Source organism: Diaporthe amygdali (assembly GCF_026229845.1).
Source record: "Diaporthe amygdali strain CAA958 chromosome Unknown NODE_5_length_1802954_cov_64_987939, whole genome shotgun sequence".
NCBI classification, from domain to species: Eukaryota; Fungi; Ascomycota; class Sordariomycetes; order Diaporthales; family Diaporthaceae; genus Diaporthe; species Diaporthe amygdali.
In genome coordinates, this window is record NW_026517025.1 from 581,341 (window position 1) to 599,448 (window position 18,108).

Genomic DNA, 18,108 nt, shown 5'->3' on the forward strand with positions numbered 1-18,108 from the left:
CTAAGCCCTACAGATCACCAACATGGCCAACAAGTCAGCCGTGTGGCCTTGGTCACTGTGAATGTGGTGTGGTGCCGTGTGCCGACGTGTGACACGTCACGATGGATGTGTACATGAAGAGGAATGCGTCATGCTATTCAAGAATCCTCTCAAGGGTGCGTGACAAATACCTCGCAGCCTGCCCCATTAAACAAGCTGCTGACAGCCCCTGCCACACCCCGGCAAGAAGCAATGCAGGCCGTTATGCTCTGGTTGAGCACACTTAAGCGAGCTGTCATTCGCATGCCAAGCCATGCAGAGTGCAGCATGTATCTATGCATTTTATTTCTTTCTTTATTTTATTTTTATTTTTGTTCACCAACGTTAATGTCTTCTATAGTTTGCAATATCAATGAGAAGTGCTGAAATATTAACGAAAGACGTTGCACGTGACGGGGCGTAGAAGGTGTTGACACTTAATAGGTAGCCAGCTACTGCAAGACGCTAACAAAGTTGGAAGTGCTCACAATCCTTGATTTCGATAGGTCAAACGAGAATTCGTTCCGCTGTTCATTACCGAAAGGCGTAGCCAAGCTCGCACGGACACTCGTATTCCATTACCACCCCCTCTCCCCGGTGTGTAAGGACTGGCCCAAACAGACTATACTCTTACCCACATGAAATGCATAGGCGATAAGCCCCTGGCTCGAGTGATTTAAACTCGGAGCTAGGTAGTCGGGCTGCAACAATATCGCAGTTATATTACAGGTTTTACGTAGTAAGAGGATTGAGTTTAATCCACCTGCCGAGCACTACACAATAGGAGTGCATTATAAGGTTTATTGATCCCAGTTGTATCTGTTTTAGATATTTATAATCCCCAGTGTCGGGCCTGGTTATCGCGAAGGGCCGCTCTAGTGCTATTCTGGCTTGCTCAGCTGGCAGTATTTTAATACATTATCTAGCAATTGTAAATTGCTTGCTGGCATTCTTCCACTGTGCAGTGTCCTCTTGTCATACAGAAAAGCCACCAACGCCCTGCCCTGGCATACAGGCAGACAGAGAGCGCAGCATGCAATGGAAGCCGGAAAAGCTGCTCCTTGTGACCCACAGACTATCTGCTCATAGTATTACCCCACTCGAAGACGCCATCGATGGTAACCATGAGATGCACGCGCCTGTATTTGAGGATGAGTTCCAGTACCCAGAAGGAGGCTGGACAGCCTGGTCCCAGGTCATAGCCGGCAACACGCTCAACATGCTGGCATGGGGCCTGCCGGCCTCGTTCGGCGTGTACCAGCTGTACTACACGGAGCAGACTGGACTCTCGTCATCCCAGGCCTCGTGGATCGGCTCGGCACAGGTCTTCCTGACGCTTGCCCTCGGCACTGTCTCGGGGCGGCTGGCGGACGCAGGATATTCCAGGCACGCTGTGCTAGCAGGGTGCCTCGTGATTGTGTCGGGCACGCTGTTGACGAGCTTTTGCACGCGATACTGGCAGATACTGATGATACAGGGTGTCTACATTGGTCTAGGATTGGGCATGGCGTATATGCCTAGCATTGCTGTTATCGGGTGTTATTTCAAGCGGCGGCGTTCGCTGGCTCTCGCAATCTCCACGACGGGCGGCGGCTTCGGCAGCTTGATCTTCCCTTCGGCCCTGCAGTACCTCATCCCCAGGGTCGGTTTCCCCTGGGCCGTCCGGTTCTCTGCCCTCGTGGCCTTCGTCATGGCACTTATCGCAAACTTGCTCCTGAAGCCGCGTGTCTTTCCCGCGAAGTCGGGCCCATTCGTCGATCTGGGCGCCTTTAAGGAGATGCCGTATCTGCTTTTCACCATTGGAGTGTGCCTTTACTTCATGGCTCTCTACTTCAGCTTCTTCTACGTAGGTGTAACCGGGCACATCTTCGCTGGCTAGGTAGTGAACTCTGTTGAGCCACACATGTTGCTGACTTGAGCGTAAAGATCAATGCATTCGCACGCCAGGTCATCGGGTTGTCCGCCACCGAAGCAGTATCTCTACTTCTGGTCACCAACGCCGCGGGGATACCGCTGCGGCCAATGGTGGGCTACATCGCCGACCGCCATGTCGGTCCGATCAACACCTTCACGGTCGCAACATTCGTCCTCGCCTGCATGGAGTTCGCCTGGGTCGGCGTGAAGACCAGGGCGGGCATGTATGTCTTCAGCGTTTTTCTGGGCATGGCCAACGGCGCGGCGCAGGGAATCGTTTTGGGTGCACTGGCGAGCCTGACCGCGGACCCCCGGAAGATGGGTGTGAGGTTCGGCATGGTCGCTACCTTGTCGGGAGTCGCCACGCTCGCAGGGCCGCCAATAGCTGGTGCAATCATCGACAAGACGAGTGGGGGATATGTGTGGGCGCAGATCTGGGCTGGGGCTGTTTTCCTCGCTAGCTCGTTCCTTATTGCGGCGGCTAGGATATCTAAGTCACGGAAGGTCGGAGCTATCCTGTGACATACGCCCCTCATGTATGTCATGTAATATGTGGATAGGGTGGCCGCGAAATATAGATCAGGCAATTGTCACGACTGACCGCAAAATTAAGGGGACATTCGTCGATGAAACCTAAGTGTTGTGACAATGTATTCAACTCCGACTAAACTGCCCTAATTGTACAGAGGTACTAGTAGTAATCAAAAAACAAAGACAACCGAGAAATACAGTGATGTAACCGAATGTAATGCCAATGGAAACTACCATGCTAGCAGTGTAGTCTAAGGATGCGGGAAACAGAAGCACAAAAGAAGGGTTGCATTCTCTTTCCAAACCATGGTACGTTCTTTTCCCAACATATGCAAGCATCCAAAGGTCTGTCCATCCATCATCATACACATCAGAAGTCCAAACTCAGGGACAGGCATGCCACCGCAATTTTCTAACTTGAGTGGGAGACTCTTCCTTTCCAGTATTCATGTCCATAAAATAAAACCATTGTTCCGTAATCGCCATGCTTTTCTTCCATCGTGAGGTAAAATGAGGTAAAAGTGAGTACGCCAAGACAGGGAAAGAAGGATTGTGAAACAATGAAACAATATACAATAAAAGTTGGTGGTTACACATAGGCTGTTCTGCTAGCCCCAGTGAGACAGACATGCATGAGAGGGTGGTCATGTGAGAGAACTTCAAGAGACCCAGCAGATAGAGCTGTCAATCGAAGCCGCCCCCAATTCTGTTAGGAAGCGTACCATTATGAAAGTGACGGATCGCACGATAGGTTTTAGTGCATATGACCCATCACCGAAGGCTGTGCATGCAGACGCCAGATTGCCGACGAAATGGGCGTTGTGCGAGGAGCCAGATCCGGAAGATGAGACTCGGGGCCAGGGTAACTCATTGACTGTTGATCTGCAATAAGCCTTGTCCTCTCGTTGAGTGTCGTTGCTTCTGGGTTCGCCGAGCTCCGCCAGTTCAGCTCAGCAAGCCTGTGTAGCTCAGAGGAGACGAGCTCACTCATTGGTGTTGGAGGCCAGCCGGTTGAGTACCACCAAGACCCCAGACACGCCCTGTGTCAAAGTGGCTGTTGCCTCCGTGTTCCGGTTGCCAAGGCTCACCGTAACCACGTCCTTGACCACCTTATCTTCTCCAAGAGTGTTGGCCCATCTGAAAACCTTCTCGTCATCACGTCCATCACCGACCACCATGAGGAAATCCACAGAACTTTTGTGCGTCTCGTCTGCAGGCAGACGGGTCTTCAAGTCTTCAAGAATCTTGTCCGCGGCGGTGCTCTTGGTCCAATCCACCGGCTCCACTATTACCGAGCCGTCAGTGGGAATGGCATGGACTCGCTGGTTCTCGCAGGCGTCGTTGATGTGGGAAGCACAGTCGCTCGCTTGGCTGACGGCGTGCTCCCAGTTCTCCGCGCCCTTGTAGTGGAAGATAAGGCTGCAGCGGCGCTCCTCGATCTCGGCGCCGGGAGTACGCTCCAGGTAGTAGTTGAGTATTCCCTTAACAGACTCCTTCCACGCGCGGATGTGCTTAGGATCCGCCATCTCGGTCCAGGCGTCGCTGCCGCAGTCCTTGAGGAAGCAGCCGTTCTCCGCGATCAGGCCCAAATTAGGGACGCGTCGAAATAGTCGATCCAGCTCCTCGGGCCGTCGACCAGACATTACATAAACTATGTTGCGCTCGTCCAAGAGCAATTCATTAAGGGTATCCAAAGTGCGCTGCGTCGATGCGTCGTTAGCGGATCGTTTTCCAAATCTTCAAAGCATGATTGCTCAACTTACCTGAGGGCTAGATGGAATGATTTGGTTCACAGGTCCCCAGTTGACGAGAGTATTCTCGTAGTCCAAAATGAACAGGCGACGTTGACTGCTCTGGTAACGCTGAACGAGGTTATTTACGTTCAGACGTGGAACAGATGTCTGGTTGTGGCGATGCTGCTCGTTATGGGCATGGTCCAGCCGTGTCATCAACTCAGTGAACCAGTGTGCCCCAGTGTGCTCCATGATGCACTCGTGCAACTTGTTCCAGCGATGTTCCTTCTCGGCATTGCCCATGTCTAGGGCTTTTCTGATGGCAGTAGAGCACGCTCGGTAGTCCCAGGGGTTTACAGACAGTTCATTTCCGCCGAACAACGAAGCAGTGCCCGTGAACTCGGAGAGAATCAAAGATCCGTGCTTTTTCTCGCCGATGTGCTTGCCATCCTGGCAGTAAAGATATTCATGCGATGTGAGGTTCATGCCTTCACGCTGACTTGTTATCATCAACGCGTCAGCAATAGAGAGCAGAGCCAGGTATTGAGCGTAGTCGATATCTTGCTTCAGGTACACGACCGGCTGGTATGCGAGGTTGGCGTAGGACGAGTTGATACGAGTGACAATATCACTCACTGTCGCGTCGAGTTCCGACTTCTCGCTTGATGATAGGGCCACTTGGATCAGGATAACATTTCCTCGCCACTCAGGGTTGGTGTTGAGGAAAAGCTCGTACGCAAGTAGCTTCTGGCGGACACCTCGGACGTGATCCAGCTTGTCTCGCGCAACGATCAGCTTCTTGCCAGCGTAGCGCTCGCGCAGCACGTCAAGCCACCTCTTGACTGCGGGTTCTTCCCGGTGGGCACTCAAGCTCACGGGGTCAATGCCAATTGGGAGGTTGATGACATCGACAAAACGGTCCTCGAGGTGTAACCCATCAGGCGTTGCCTCTGCGTTGAGCAGACGGCTGCAAGTCTGAAGGAAATGTCTCGTGTACTCGTGGATTTGGAAACCGATCAGGTTGGCCCCCAACATGCCCTCGAGGAGCTCCTTCCGGACCGCCAAGCATCGGAAGACCTCGGACGAAGGGAAAGCAACATGCAGGAAGAAGCCGATCTTGGCCTCGGGCAGCTTCTCACGAACCATCCCCGGCACAAGCAGCAAGTGGTAGTCGTGGACCCAGATCACATCACCCCTCTTCCAATTCTTGATGATCTTATCGGCGAAAGCTCGGTTGACGTTGACATAGTGCTTATACGAGTGATCCTCGTAGGCCTTGCTCTTGGGGTTGTCTGGGAGCTGGTAGTGGAAGACGGGCCAGAGAATTTGTTTGCAGAAGTGCGAGTAGTGGCCATCGAGATCCTTGTCGCAGCAGAAGACGGTGAGCGAGTCGTATTCTGTTGCAAGTCGGTCCTCGATATCCTGCTTCTGCTGGGTGCCCTCGAGGGCATCTGTAGGCATGCCGAGGGTTCCAACCCAGGTGACGTCGGAGAGCTTACCCTCGCGGGCGGCAGCCTCTGCAGCGTGTCGCAGCCCACCATTGCCTTGGTCGGCGTGAACTACCTTCCATTCAGCGTGGGCAAAGACCCGGTCGTGGCTGTCGCTTCGCTGGAGGGCTCGGGGCTGAACGATGCCCTGGCGGCCAAGCTCCTGCGCCTTGGCCTTTAATTGCTTGTTATGCTCGAGGAGTGACGACGGAGGAGGGGTGTTAGCACGAGAGACAGGCTGGTCACTCCTCCTGCCCCAAACAGGAGAGCCCTGGTATCCTGGTCCTGGGTATCCCGGTCCTGAGTTGGACTTGCTTTCACTCGAAGCTTGGTCGTCCTTGGGAGGGTAGTGGATACGCAGTCCGTCCTCGTTGGTAAAGATGCCATCCGCAGGCTCGTCTTCGATCGGGGTCTCGGGTGGTGTGATGTCGGACTGTGGAACGGGGAACAAGGTCGGCTGTGCTCGAGGAGCTGCGGGTCTGGGCTTCTTGGGGGCCGGGTTTTCCGGCAGTAGCTTGGCATTTTTTGAGGGGGTGCCAGGGAGGTTGAAGTGGATGGTTTTTGGAAGGAAGCTGTGCCATGAAACAACGTGGTTAGCATTTCTGCTTCAAAGGCTTCAACGATGACGTAGAGGGCTGCTGTGGGTCTTTTGCTCCCCGACGTTCATAACGATGAGAAGTGATATGGCGCGCAGGAAACAATGGAAGGGTAAGGAAGAGGGTTTGCTATGCCAGAGACTTACAGGGAGGCAATAAAGACCGTCATGTTGGGCCTCGGGTATCCAGTCTATCAATGCAGGTATCTCATGCAGGATGGAAGGTTTGTTGACTTTTTTTTCGAATCGAGAGGGGTTCGTATTGCCGTTCGTCTGGGGCAGTGGGTCCTGCTGACTTGGGTCGTGAAAGGTTTGGTTGGAGGCTGAGCTCTATGTCTATGCGCGCGGGCGGCTCTCAAGCTGGCTGAAGAAAATGATGCGAAACAATGGTTTGTCCTCGAAGCACACAAAAGAGCTGAGTAAGGGTGTCGAGGCCACTGGCGAAAAGTCTATGCCGAAAGTCTATGGCGAGATGCAGGGCGATCCAAAGGACAGAAACAGTCTAGGGAGGCAGTGAGTGAAGGCGAACTGTCGAATGAGGGTGGTATGTTTCGTGAGGTCGAGGTGAATGTTGGGCAGAGGTAAATCTGATCTAGGTGAAGAGGAAGAAATCGGGTTGGGCTGACTGACGTCGGGTGCAGAGTTGATGGAGGGTGGGAAGCTGCAAGGGACCCAGCTTTCTTGCTGCTGCTTGGTGCTGCGGCTGCTGCTGCCGTTGCCAAATTTGGGGAAACTGCAGGTGGCAGGTGCAGGACAGGGCAGGGCAGAGGGTGGGTGGTGCAGGAAGGTACCCAGGTACCCCGGTTACTGTGGTATTCTGGTACTCTGGTACTCTGGCGCTCGGGAGCTAAAAAGTGCGCTTGGGACCTTCCTTGTCTTGGGAAGGCGTTATGTTGCTCCTGGAGATGCGAGGAAGGGGCAAATGTGTTTGGGTACTGGAAACTGTTTCACATAGGGACCAGATCAGCAACAGAAGTATGAGAGTGAACATGGGAATGGGAATGAGAACGACAGAAGTGTTCTGTCTGTGTGTGTGTAGCTTGATGCTAAGTATCCAGTCCAAGAAAAAAAAAGGCAATAAAGATACAAACACACGAGAGGACCCATATGTCCAGACTGACGTAACCGGCTGCACGTCAGGCTAGGGTGCCCAGGAATAACCACAGCAGCCCAGGTCGGACTCTCGGGTCAGGACTGGCCTGACTCTGGCTAGGGCTGGGATTGCGACTGGGGACTGAGGACTGGGGGCCGCGACGGTCCATAGCGGTACTGTGCTAAAGAGCCAACCAACTAGGAAAATTGACACTTACTCCTAGGACACAATTGCAGCAAATTGGACAATTGACAGGCTGACAGGCTGACAGGCTGATTGTTCCGTAAAACCTATTGGCCGATCCCTTTAGCTCTTCCAAGGTTTTCCTTTGTTTGGGCCCTTGTCGGCTGGCCGGTGAGCAGAGGCGACGATCTCGGGTGAGATAATCTTGACGTGGGCAACTTTGGGGCGACTAGACTGGGAGCCTAGGAGCGATCCGGCCAGGTCTTAGTGCGGGTTATTCCTGTTGATCTTTTTGAGGGCGTGGGTGTTGGTCTGTTTGAAGGAGACACGATGAAACCCAGATAGTGCGGTGTGGGCTTTGCAGGTCTGGCAGGTCTAGCAGGTCTGGATCTCGAAGGCCTGACTGGAGCTCGAGGTTTGGAAAGCTGGTCGAGGAAGAAGAAAAAGGCGAGAAGAGGCCGCTAATGAGCACCCTAAGATATCAGGAATGCTGCTGGGTCCCGACCGGGAAGATATTCTCGATCGAGGGATACAAATGCACCTCAATAACGTCACATCAGTTCTGAACAAGGCGTTGGGCAGAGAAGGCTGTGGATGAGAGAAGGTCGTCGAAATATCAGGAAAATCGTCATTCACACCTCACCCTCGAGGACAGTGGTGCGTCTTATCGATAAACAAATTTATTTATCGATAACGGAGGTTTTGATCCGGGCCTGCATCGATCGCGGCGATGAGAGTCTTCTCACACAACACAGCAAGCTTCTGAACTTGGAAAGTGGAAGATTGCGTCTTATGGAATGGTGTGCTGCCGCTGGAAGCTGGAATTGGAGCTGGATAAGAGGGTGTGGTGTTTTCTCCTTGTGCGTGGAAGTTGGTCGATCGAGAGAAGCGCTGGCACCGTTGACAACGGCCCAACGCGGCTAATGGAGGCTTCTTCTATTCCATCACTGCTCCCACTCGCACTCGGAAGTTCGGGAGTGGGCTGCTGGTCAGGCCGGTCAGGCTGGTCTACGGCGGCAGAGCGGGTGGGTTGCACTCGAGAATCGACGCCGGAAAGTTCCTGTCATGGCGGCACACGTGGTATATGGTTGGATGAGCAAGGTTCAAGGGAGAGGAGGGGGTGAAAGTGGAGGGAGCGGAGACGGTCGCAACATCAATCGAGACGAGAGCTTCGGGGCGGAGTTTCCTTACCCACAACATATCACTTCCCGCCAGAATCAAGTCCTCACCGGCGGGCGTTTTTTTGCTTTTGCTCCTGTTGCATCTCACTTTCTGGCTCGAGTGGCAAACAGCCAAGTCGATCCCCTCCTCATACACATACATCTTGTCGCGCGGCATCTTGATACTCGTTTGGGAACTGAGCTGATCTATTTTCTCCTGAGACCCAGCACCTCGCGGCAAAGTCCGACTCCTTGTCATCGCGATGCGCCATGACTCCGGCCCAAACGAATGTTAGATGCAGTGGCCATTCTGCGCCCCGGGCCATGATCTTCATCTACATCGGCTAACAAGCGAGAGGTTTCGACAGGCCCAGCTCGATATCAGCCTGTGATTCCTACGGCTTACTGCCTTGGCCTTTCGAGCGAATCTTGGAATCTTGGAATCCTGCCTGTCCTCTATGCCAAGCTTACCTGACGTTGCATCCCATGAGACGCGTGCAGTAGCTTCTGCCACGTTCCTGGCTCGTCGAGCCGCTGGCCAACCAGTCACACCTGCAATGGTAATCCGGTTAGAGTTGTGCCGCCCCAATTGCCAGAGTCAATAGTCACGACACGGAGGACACCTCAGGCCCGGGATCGATGGACCAAGCCAGATCGATGGATACTGCTCGGACCATTTCTCCCGTCGATGATATAGCTCGCTCGCTATCTATCCATCATATTCTGTCTGCCTGGTACTGTCCATGGCCCAGCTCTGCCGGATATGCCGTTGGGCGCCAACCCATTCACACACCTGTCACAAATACGATTCGTGATGGACGATACTGCGTCAACGTCTAGGCATAGATCTTCTAGAACTAATGCGCACGATTGTACCTGGACGCGACACCGGGTCTCGCCGTCAAACGGACCTCATGTGTTGCCCGGGACACAAAACCTACGCGCCGTCAGCCACCTGCAGCCAGGGCACACAAAAGCGACGACGGCATGCAGACGGGAACACAGATATGTGTGCTCTGTCCTTGTTCTAGAAAGTCCAACCGAAGAGTCACCTCACATCTTCAGCGCGCAGCCTCGAACCGCCCAGCTCGGCCTAAAGGAGCTGACGACCATAGCCGACGAATGGCCTGACTGCACCTCTGCTGCCGAGATACTGCGACTCTTGGTATCACCACTGACCACCTGACCGCCTGCAGTTGTTGTGTTACTGTTGTGTTACGGTAGGTGGCTGAAACCGACGCATCATGTTTTTGTCCAGAGGGGGAGGCAAACGAGGCCTCTAGAAAGCTCTATGAGGGGCTCTCACGATACTTTTTCCCCAGGAATGCAACCCAATCCCAAAGTTCCATGGGGAAGCTCCCCATGCAAGCTGTCGGTTCTAGACCCCAGCCTGCATGAGCCTCTACCGAAAGTCAAAGCTCCCCCTGCAGCTTCCTCCAAGAGTGACAGGCTATGCACTGCGACTACATCTCTGAGTGGGGTCGCGCCCAAGGACAATGCGTCTTGCGATATGATCGCCCCAGAAAAGCGTAATTGCCCAGCTCTGAACTCTGTTTGTCATGGACAGGGTGATCCTTGAGCTGATCTGAATAGCCTCAAGTGACTCGGACCCACCCAGGTGCCTCGTTGCCCAATATTTAGCAGAGTATTGCCAACCCTGCCAAACTGAATCCCCAGATTGAGAACAATAGTAGCAAAGCCATTTGGATTCCAGCACACCTTCTGGAACACTCCTGGCTGCGCGATCTGGCATGCTTCTTGTGACAGTAGAGATATCGGTTGGGGCCGCGACCAGCAGAACCAAGCTATTGGGACGGTCGCTCAACGTGGATGGCATCTCAACAAATGCAGAATCCCGTTCGGGCGCGGGCCTGGCCTAGACCAAGGGACAACAGCCCATGAAAACCGGAAATTTCCACGCTTTCACATGCCATCCATGCCATGCCATGCCATGCTTGGCCTGTCAGCGAGCCCGCCGTGGAGAATGCAAGACTCAGTCGGGCTCTCGGGTGCAAGGCCCGGACCGGTCTGACAACAGGAGCAAATCAGCTTAGACCCTAACCTTAGCGGCCAGACGACCTGTTTGTTTTTTTAAAATTCGTCTTCGGTCAGATCTCACCTACATATGCACACAATTCTCTTTCTTCTCAAGTCCTATCGACTTGGACGGAGGGCCGCCCCTGTTCCTTGAGTGGTCGCGTCGGATTTCCTAGACGGGGTTCCCTCATCATCTCGTCATACAGAGAAAATTCGCTATCGGCCGCTCGTCTCCCTTGGAAGCCATGGGTGGTCGACCTCTGCCCCCGGGAGAGCCCGACGACACACACATACTTGTAACTTCTGTGACCCGTCCTGGGGGCAGAGATAATCGCTCGCAGCCCCGTTCGCTGCTCTACCCAGGTGGTGGTGTCGAGTCCATGCCGCCATTAAAGATACTCCCGCCGAGATTCAACCTCTTGGAAGCCTCATCCTGGTCTTCGAGGCGGCTGTCGTAAATGACAGGTCTCTCTTTTTTTCCAGCCCGAACTAATAGCATGGGCTTGCCGCACATGGCGGTACACGAATATGAGTCAGATATGGCGGAACAACGCTTCTGAGCGAGCGTACGACGCGAGCGTCTTGGCTCCGTCCGTCCGAGGAAGAAGCTCGGATTTGGTTGCATCTCCGACCGGCGGCGGCGGCGGAAGCTTCAGGCCTGGGAGCTGAGAGGGGTTGTGGAAGGGTGCTTATTTGGATGTTGCCTCTACGGGTTTCCGTAATGGGCTGAGGCATCTGGTGAGGACCGTCATGGTTGGCTGCGGCATATGGACTTTGATAGTATCAGTCTCGTGTTTCTCAGCCCACGCGAACTAGTGGCACGCCTTATTTAGGCGAGGGAGCACAAATTTGAAATTCGGCTTTACCTTAGAACAGTATGCCGAGTTCGAACTCCATTGTGTGGTTCGAGTTATGGTGTGACTGTCATAACAAAGCCACGCATCGTAAAATGCATCGAAATTGCTGTGTGCAGTATTTAGGCTGATATTGGTTGTTGGAAATGAGGTTCAAGTCTTCACGACCCGACCTAGAACTCAAAACAAGTGTAAACGCTTCTCAGGTTCAGTCAGTAAGAACGAATGTGAGGCCTAATGTGTTCGTGTCCCGTGAGATACAGAGATAATAGCAAAGTGCGATGCACGCAGCTAAAATAGGTCTCCAAAGAAACTTCAAAAGGTACTTAAGGATAAAAGCAATGCGGTGGTTTCTAATAAGTCTTCGAAGCCGCCGATCGCCACGGCATTGATGTGTTTCGCAAGTTGCTTTTCGTGCTTGAGCTTGTGCGTAATTTCAAGTCCACCGCGCTGTTGCGTCGGAACGGTCGCAATACCCAGGAGCTAGATGTTTGAACATAGTGTATACACTATTTATATGGAGCTTTGTTTGTTGAACTCAGCGTGGACACCATGCTAGTTAATTGTAGAGTGGCGTCTTTCTGCATAGCACGCCTCGTGTAGCCTCTGATGATCAATCATTTGAGGACAGCTAGACTTGATCAGAGCTGATATCTTTCTAACCACCCTTGATCAGCATAGAGCTTGCCTGAGGAGTTAGATGAGTGAATTTTAAACCTTTTGCTGGGCACATTTTCGTTGAATCTACATTTAACTTCTCCTCTTCCATCATCTAGGCAACATATTCAGAGGAAATTGGAAGTTAGTACCATAGAATCCTGTAGGGCCTTGTCTCGTAAAGCTGCGGAATTCCAATGCTCTAGTGCACGTGTGGGCTCAATCTGTTTGTTGACCTCAAGCTGGCACCTGATGGAAGTATTCTATTCGACTTAACGTCAGTTCTGGCTTGAAGACGTACCAAAATTATAGGTGCGCATTTTCCACAGGCCACACTTTCGTCCGAAATCATACTTTCAGCTCCAGATTTTGGTCAACACCACAGGGCGTTAAGCAGTCCATCCCCTTTCCAGAAGCCGTCCCCTTTCCTGCACCCGTAGTTTACCTCCCATCACTGCAGCTCACTTGACTTTCCTTGCAAACCTGAGGCTCCCGAAGCACGACAATGGACATCGCCACGGACGAGCTCGTCCTCCGAGCGCGCCAACAAGGCCCAAGCGTCGAGGCCATCCTGAAGGTGATGTCTCTTCTTGATCCAAAAATGCAGCAAGGTGTCCCCGAGGAGGTGTCGTTTGCTGGCGTGGGCAAGTTTCAAGCATCGAGTGCGCCAGTATACACCAACGAGTACCGATACGACTCTCGTTACCCTCAAGATATGGACGATTTCTTTAGAAAGCTCAGGTGTCTGGAGGCAGCTAGGCTTGTCCACACAACGCTCGACCGCGGGCGTGTCTTTTACAAGATGAACAAGGCCCTCCGTGATCGCATCTGGGACAGGATTGGCACACGTGTCGCACAGATTGGCGAACATGGTGGTTCTGAGGCTGAGTACGAGTATCGCGATGACTTGCATGAGGTTTTCAATACCGCCATCTCACTAGTCGCGGCGGTCTGGCCATTCGCGGGCATCTGTGATCACAACGACACGGAGCGTCTGAACAAGATGGTCGAGATCAAGTATCTCTTTCTGTCTCTGGTCAAGACCTTGGCCTTTTTGGGACCAGCGGTAAAGCAAGCACGGGTGGACATTCAGCTTTTCGCCTTGATGAACGATTTCCAATGGTGAGTACACTTGTTTCATGTTTGGACTGGGTGTCTCAATGTTTTATGTGCTAAGTCATATGGTAAACCAGGATGTCCATATTCCACCAACGCCTCCGGAAGACAAGTCAGTGCTTCGCGAAACTCTCTCAAGAATTCCTTGAGTATCTTCGCGACGATGGATACGAGACGCTCCGTTTGGTGGACCCGTACTCGTGGGCCAAGCTTGCCACCAACTACCCAGACGACGACTTCTCAGCTTTGGCTGTCATGGATCCAGAAGTAGACAAGGTTCATCGTTTCAAGTACAGCAAAATCCTCTCCGACAGCCACCGATATCAAGGTATAAATGCCTTGTACACTGGCTCTCACATCACAGCCACGAGGCATTTGGGAGAGTGGTTCGACATGCTTCTCGTGCGCATCTCTGAGTATGATGACCACGACGATAAGATGACGCTGGCGGCTGCGTACAACTACCTCGGCATGGCGATGATGCGCAAGCCAACTCCCAACGTTGAGGGTGCCAAGAAGCTGTGGATTCAAGCTTGCAAACAAATGGAGCTGTGGGAGGCCCCTGAGGGACGGACGCCTCCTGGCTTCTCTATCTTCCCATATCCCTACGCAAACCTTGCGCTATTAGCCGCCTACTACGGTGGCCCAGTGGTCCTTATTGACAGATACCTACAAGCTGTCGTGAAGAGTATGAATAGAAACGGAGACTCCTCTGTCCCGCGCAACATTGAGTGAGTTTATCCACAATATCGTCCTCAACTATGCGTTCACGAATATATTCAAATAACACTGCATCCTAGAGATGGCCTCAATCTCGTATGGGCAGGCAATATCTACCTGATGCGAGGTCAACACGACTTAGCCTACCATTACCACAAGAAGGGCCTGGGTGTCCTCAAAGAAACTTGTCTAAAGGACTCAGTGGAGGTGTCTTGGGCTCACTATCGCCTCGCTGTCGACAGATTCAACCGTGGAGAATACAAAGATGTGATGTGAGTATTCGGACCCGCAACATCCACACAAACAACACGGACTGACCTGAGTATTTCCAGATCCATTCTCTCGAGCTCCACGCCTCGCTTCTGGAAGGAAATTCCATACCAAAGGGCCCAGAAGGCTCGAATGCTATGGAAGCTCGGATGCGCAGAGCGGGCGGATGGCGACTTGGACTTTGGCCGGCAGACAGGGGACGAAGCGCTGCAGCTGCGACGCGAGCTACTACCTGATGAGAGGGACTTCTCCGAACCGGATTCAACTGATGAGGATTGGGACAAACTCGTGTTTTACTTGTACCGATGAGCCATTATGAACTATCACTAGTGGCATGAGATCATGACAGGCTCTTGAGCGGCGGGACAACCGTATGAGTCGCTATTTAGGTAGGGCGGAACTATGGAGGAAACTGTGGAGGCTCAATCGAATGCTTCTGTCGGAGAGCAGTGAGTAATTGCTATTGAAATTGAAGTGGTAGTAGGAGAGGTCGTAGAAATCCTTATTTATTAAATGAAAGCATATGTAGACTTGTCAATAGTCTTGTTACCAAATCAGAAGGGCCCTGCTATTCTTTATCGTCCGAAGATATGGATGTCGAAATCATGAGACCCATTAGGTACAGTCGGTGTTTGACAGGCCTCTAGTCAGGGGCAAATAGAGACTGAATATGATAGACAAAGTCAAGTTATAGTCAACAATGATCATGCCCTCAACTGACTATTCGGGCACAAGTATACATGCTCTGCGTGAATCTGCAATGACCACCATACTATCCAAATGACCTTGACTCGATCATATGGGCAAATGAGATGTAGTGCCTAGGGAAATTTCACAATTCTTAGCACCCTGACAGCGATATGATTTCCCATTCAACATATGGTGTTCTGGTGTACAATATCACTGCTCATTGATGTAATCACTTGAGCGAGTGAGCTATATCAAGCTAAGCCCAGGGTTCTGCCTCCTGAAGCATCTGATTATTGGAAAGACAAAAGGCAAAGGCTGATGTAGTCAGTGAGACTCTGGCGCTTCACCTCTTTGCCAAGTCAAGCATCACTGCCATGTCCGGTGGATGCTTTTTGGCTTGCCAAACCTCACACCTGACATCTCTCCTGTGTTGTGCCTTTCTCCCTGATCTCGTTGGAGGGACTCCTTTCCTTCTGTGCTTCTTCAAACACTCCTGGGCTTCCACATTCTCGGTGCCTTACCAACCCTGTTCGGCATCTCTGCCGCATCTTGCGCTGCCTACCTCTGTCTCCCTCTGATAGTTTCTATGGGTTGTCTGGTCGAGCATAGTCGACATATTCCTTGTCTTGCGTGTCTTGCCACTCATTTCGGGATCTCTCCTGCATCCTGCGCTGCCCACCGCTCTCTCTGATATTCCCTGTGTGTTGTCTAACCGAGCATAGTCGACATATCTCCCGTCTTAGGTGTCTTGCCAATCATTCGGGATCTCTCCTGCTTCCTGTGCCTTCAGACATTCGACATCCACGCTGCGACCTGCTGCGTTGAGCAACCCCGACATATCTGCTCCAGCCGAGCATCTCTGCCTCGTTTCTTTCCTGTCAACCAACCCCGACCACTGCTCGACCTCGGCATTTCTCCTGCCTTCCTTCTTATCAAGCACTCGCCAGATATCCACTGCGTCCTTTTCCTGCCAGCCACTCCTGGGTCTTTCCTCAGGGTTGTTTTTCCAATCACTCGCACCACCTCTCACGTCTTCGGCTTCTCGATCTTTACCGGATCCTCCGCTGCCTCTTCTGCAAGGGACCTGACGACCATCTGCACGAACCTCAACACTCGCCCATCATCAAAGAGTTCTCAAGCTTCTCACAAAACGTTCCGTCGCTCTTCCACGCCTGATCAACCGTCCAAGACCACTTCTTCGTTCGACAGTATGGCTTCGCGCAATACCACCAGCCTTGGCGAGCGCATGGCGCAGCTGTCGCTCGCAAGCGACAACGGCGTCGGTGATCTACTCCCGTCTGCTGGCGCTCTGCTCAAGGTTCTCAGCTATCTGAACGCCGATGAGGTTCAGGAGGAGATCGTCTTCGTCGGAATGCGCTCCGTCGCCTTACCCAACTTCCCAGCCACCACTCGCGCCTATCTCGACGCGCGAGACGCCCTTGTGAACGCGGGCATGGTCACCCATACCATCAGCAGCAGGACCCTCAAGATCAAGACGTACGCTCGCGCTCGCGCCATGCAAGACATGTCGAACGGCAAGAAGGAGAGCCGTCTCGCTTTCGACGCCGCTGTCGTTCTCCTCTCTGCGGGTTGGCCGTTCCTCACCACTCAGAATGTCAACAGTGTGGCCCGCCTTCGAACTGTGCGCAAGTTCATGCCTCATGTCGTCGCGCTGCGGTCTGCTTGTATGGACCTCGAGGCTGCTGAAGTGGTGCCTGACATGAGGTTCTGTGCCCTGCTCCAGGAGGAGGCCTGGTATGTTCCGTCCTACCCATCCTCAATCATTCATTATGTTAACGAATGTTGAATTTTCAAGGCTTGAGCTCCTTCAAACCAATATACGAGACATGCACCTCGAGTGTTATAGCCACTGCCTTCCAATGGCACACAGAATCACTCGCTATCACCAGCTGGCCTTCAGAGACCCCATTCTCAAGGACGAATATTCCAAGCTCCTCATGAATCAGGCCCGGCTCCAGGGCATCGCGGCCTCGTTGCTTGGTCAGGAGCAGGAAGCATTCGGCTTCCTGAGGGTGTGGGTGAACACCCTGCGGAGCAGGTTCAACACTCTCGGTGAGCGCGAGGACGAGCGAATGCTCGCGTTCGTGTACAACGAGACAGGAATGCAAGAGATGCGCAAGACCATCGACGACAGCCAGCGTGCCCTGCAGAGCTTCGAGTTGGCACGCGAGACCGTCGAGCGGCTGAAAGGTCCCCGGGAGCTCGTCTTTGATTTCGCGCTGCCGATTGTTAACGAGGCGCTGATGTATGCCCATCACCGCAATGACTTCGAGACGGCGGAGAGGATCCTCACACCCCTCTTGGGAGAGAATTGCCAGATTGACGATGAGACGTCCCTCGAGTAAGTCGAACCCAACTGGACTGGCTGACTGGCTGGCTGATTTTGCTTGAAAATAGGACCGGCATCATCCTATTTGCTATGGGCACCGTCAAGGCTCATATTGGCAAGCGAAACATCTTCAAGTCGAAGATAGCTTTGGGTCTGCTGAAGCGGGCTGTAGCCGTCCTTGTGAACACTCACGGAGAGACTGCTCTTTTCACCCTGGCCGCGACGTACCGCCTGGCTGCCACGCTCTATGAGCAGGACGAGTATGATGAGGCAATGTGAGTACAAATATAGCGCCGTACATATGTAGCCCAGCAAGACGCCCATTCCCCTCCGCTACCACGAACATTGAAGACAAAGCTGACATTTCTCTCTCCTTGTCTTGCAGTGTGCATCTTGACAAGATCAACCTCGCCTTCATGGACTACCGACGGTCCTTCAGCACCACCAACGGGGCCGACATCCTCCTCCAGAAGGGGCGCGCTCTGTGGAAGAGCGGGCGGGCCCTCCTCGCGCTCGGCGAGGAGCATATGGAGCTCGAGGCGCAGGAAATGCTTGACGAATCGAAGCAGATCCACTGGGACGTCACCGGCAGGGTGGGTGGCGATAGTGATGTGATCGAAGACCGCTGGGATTGCCTGATCTATCACCTGTATCGCTGATTGCCCTGGGTGTTGGCGCTGAATCGGATTTGTCTGTGTGT

The 18,108-nt window shown here is 53.0% G+C and overlaps 3 protein-coding genes across 3 annotated transcripts; 2 read left to right on the forward strand and 1 right to left on the reverse strand.

The window, feature by feature from the left end:
• Nucleotides 1-1,051: 1,051 nt before the first annotated feature.
• On the forward strand, nucleotides 1,052-2,454 carry J7T55_015326 (mfs monocarboxylate transporter; the record flags this gene model as incomplete). Its single annotated transcript, XM_053139552.1, has 2 exons — nucleotides 1,052-1,864; nucleotides 1,945-2,454. 2 exons carry the CDS (start codon nucleotides 1,052-1,054, stop codon nucleotides 2,452-2,454), a joined length of 1,323 nt encoding a protein of 440 aa, XP_052997054.1.
• Nucleotides 2,455-3,446: 992 nt separating this feature from the next.
• On the reverse strand, nucleotides 3,447-6,448 carry J7T55_015327 (glycosyltransferase family 20 protein; the record flags this gene model as incomplete). Its single annotated transcript, XM_053139553.1, has 3 exons — nucleotides 3,447-4,163; nucleotides 4,227-6,255; nucleotides 6,426-6,448. The coding sequence occupies 3 exons, from the start codon at nucleotides 6,446-6,448 to the stop codon at nucleotides 3,447-3,449; spliced, it is 2,769 nt and encodes a 922-aa protein (XP_052997055.1).
• Nucleotides 6,449-12,767: 6,319 nt separating this feature from the next.
• J7T55_015328 (uncharacterized protein) lies at nucleotides 12,768-14,677 on the forward strand (the record flags this gene model as incomplete). The annotated part of the gene is made up of 4 exons (XM_053139554.1): nucleotides 12,768-13,384; nucleotides 13,456-14,109; nucleotides 14,179-14,370; nucleotides 14,431-14,677. The coding sequence occupies 4 exons, from the start codon at nucleotides 12,768-12,770 to the stop codon at nucleotides 14,675-14,677; spliced, it is 1,710 nt and encodes a 569-aa protein (XP_052997056.1).
• Nucleotides 14,678-18,108: the final 3,431 nt, after the last annotated feature.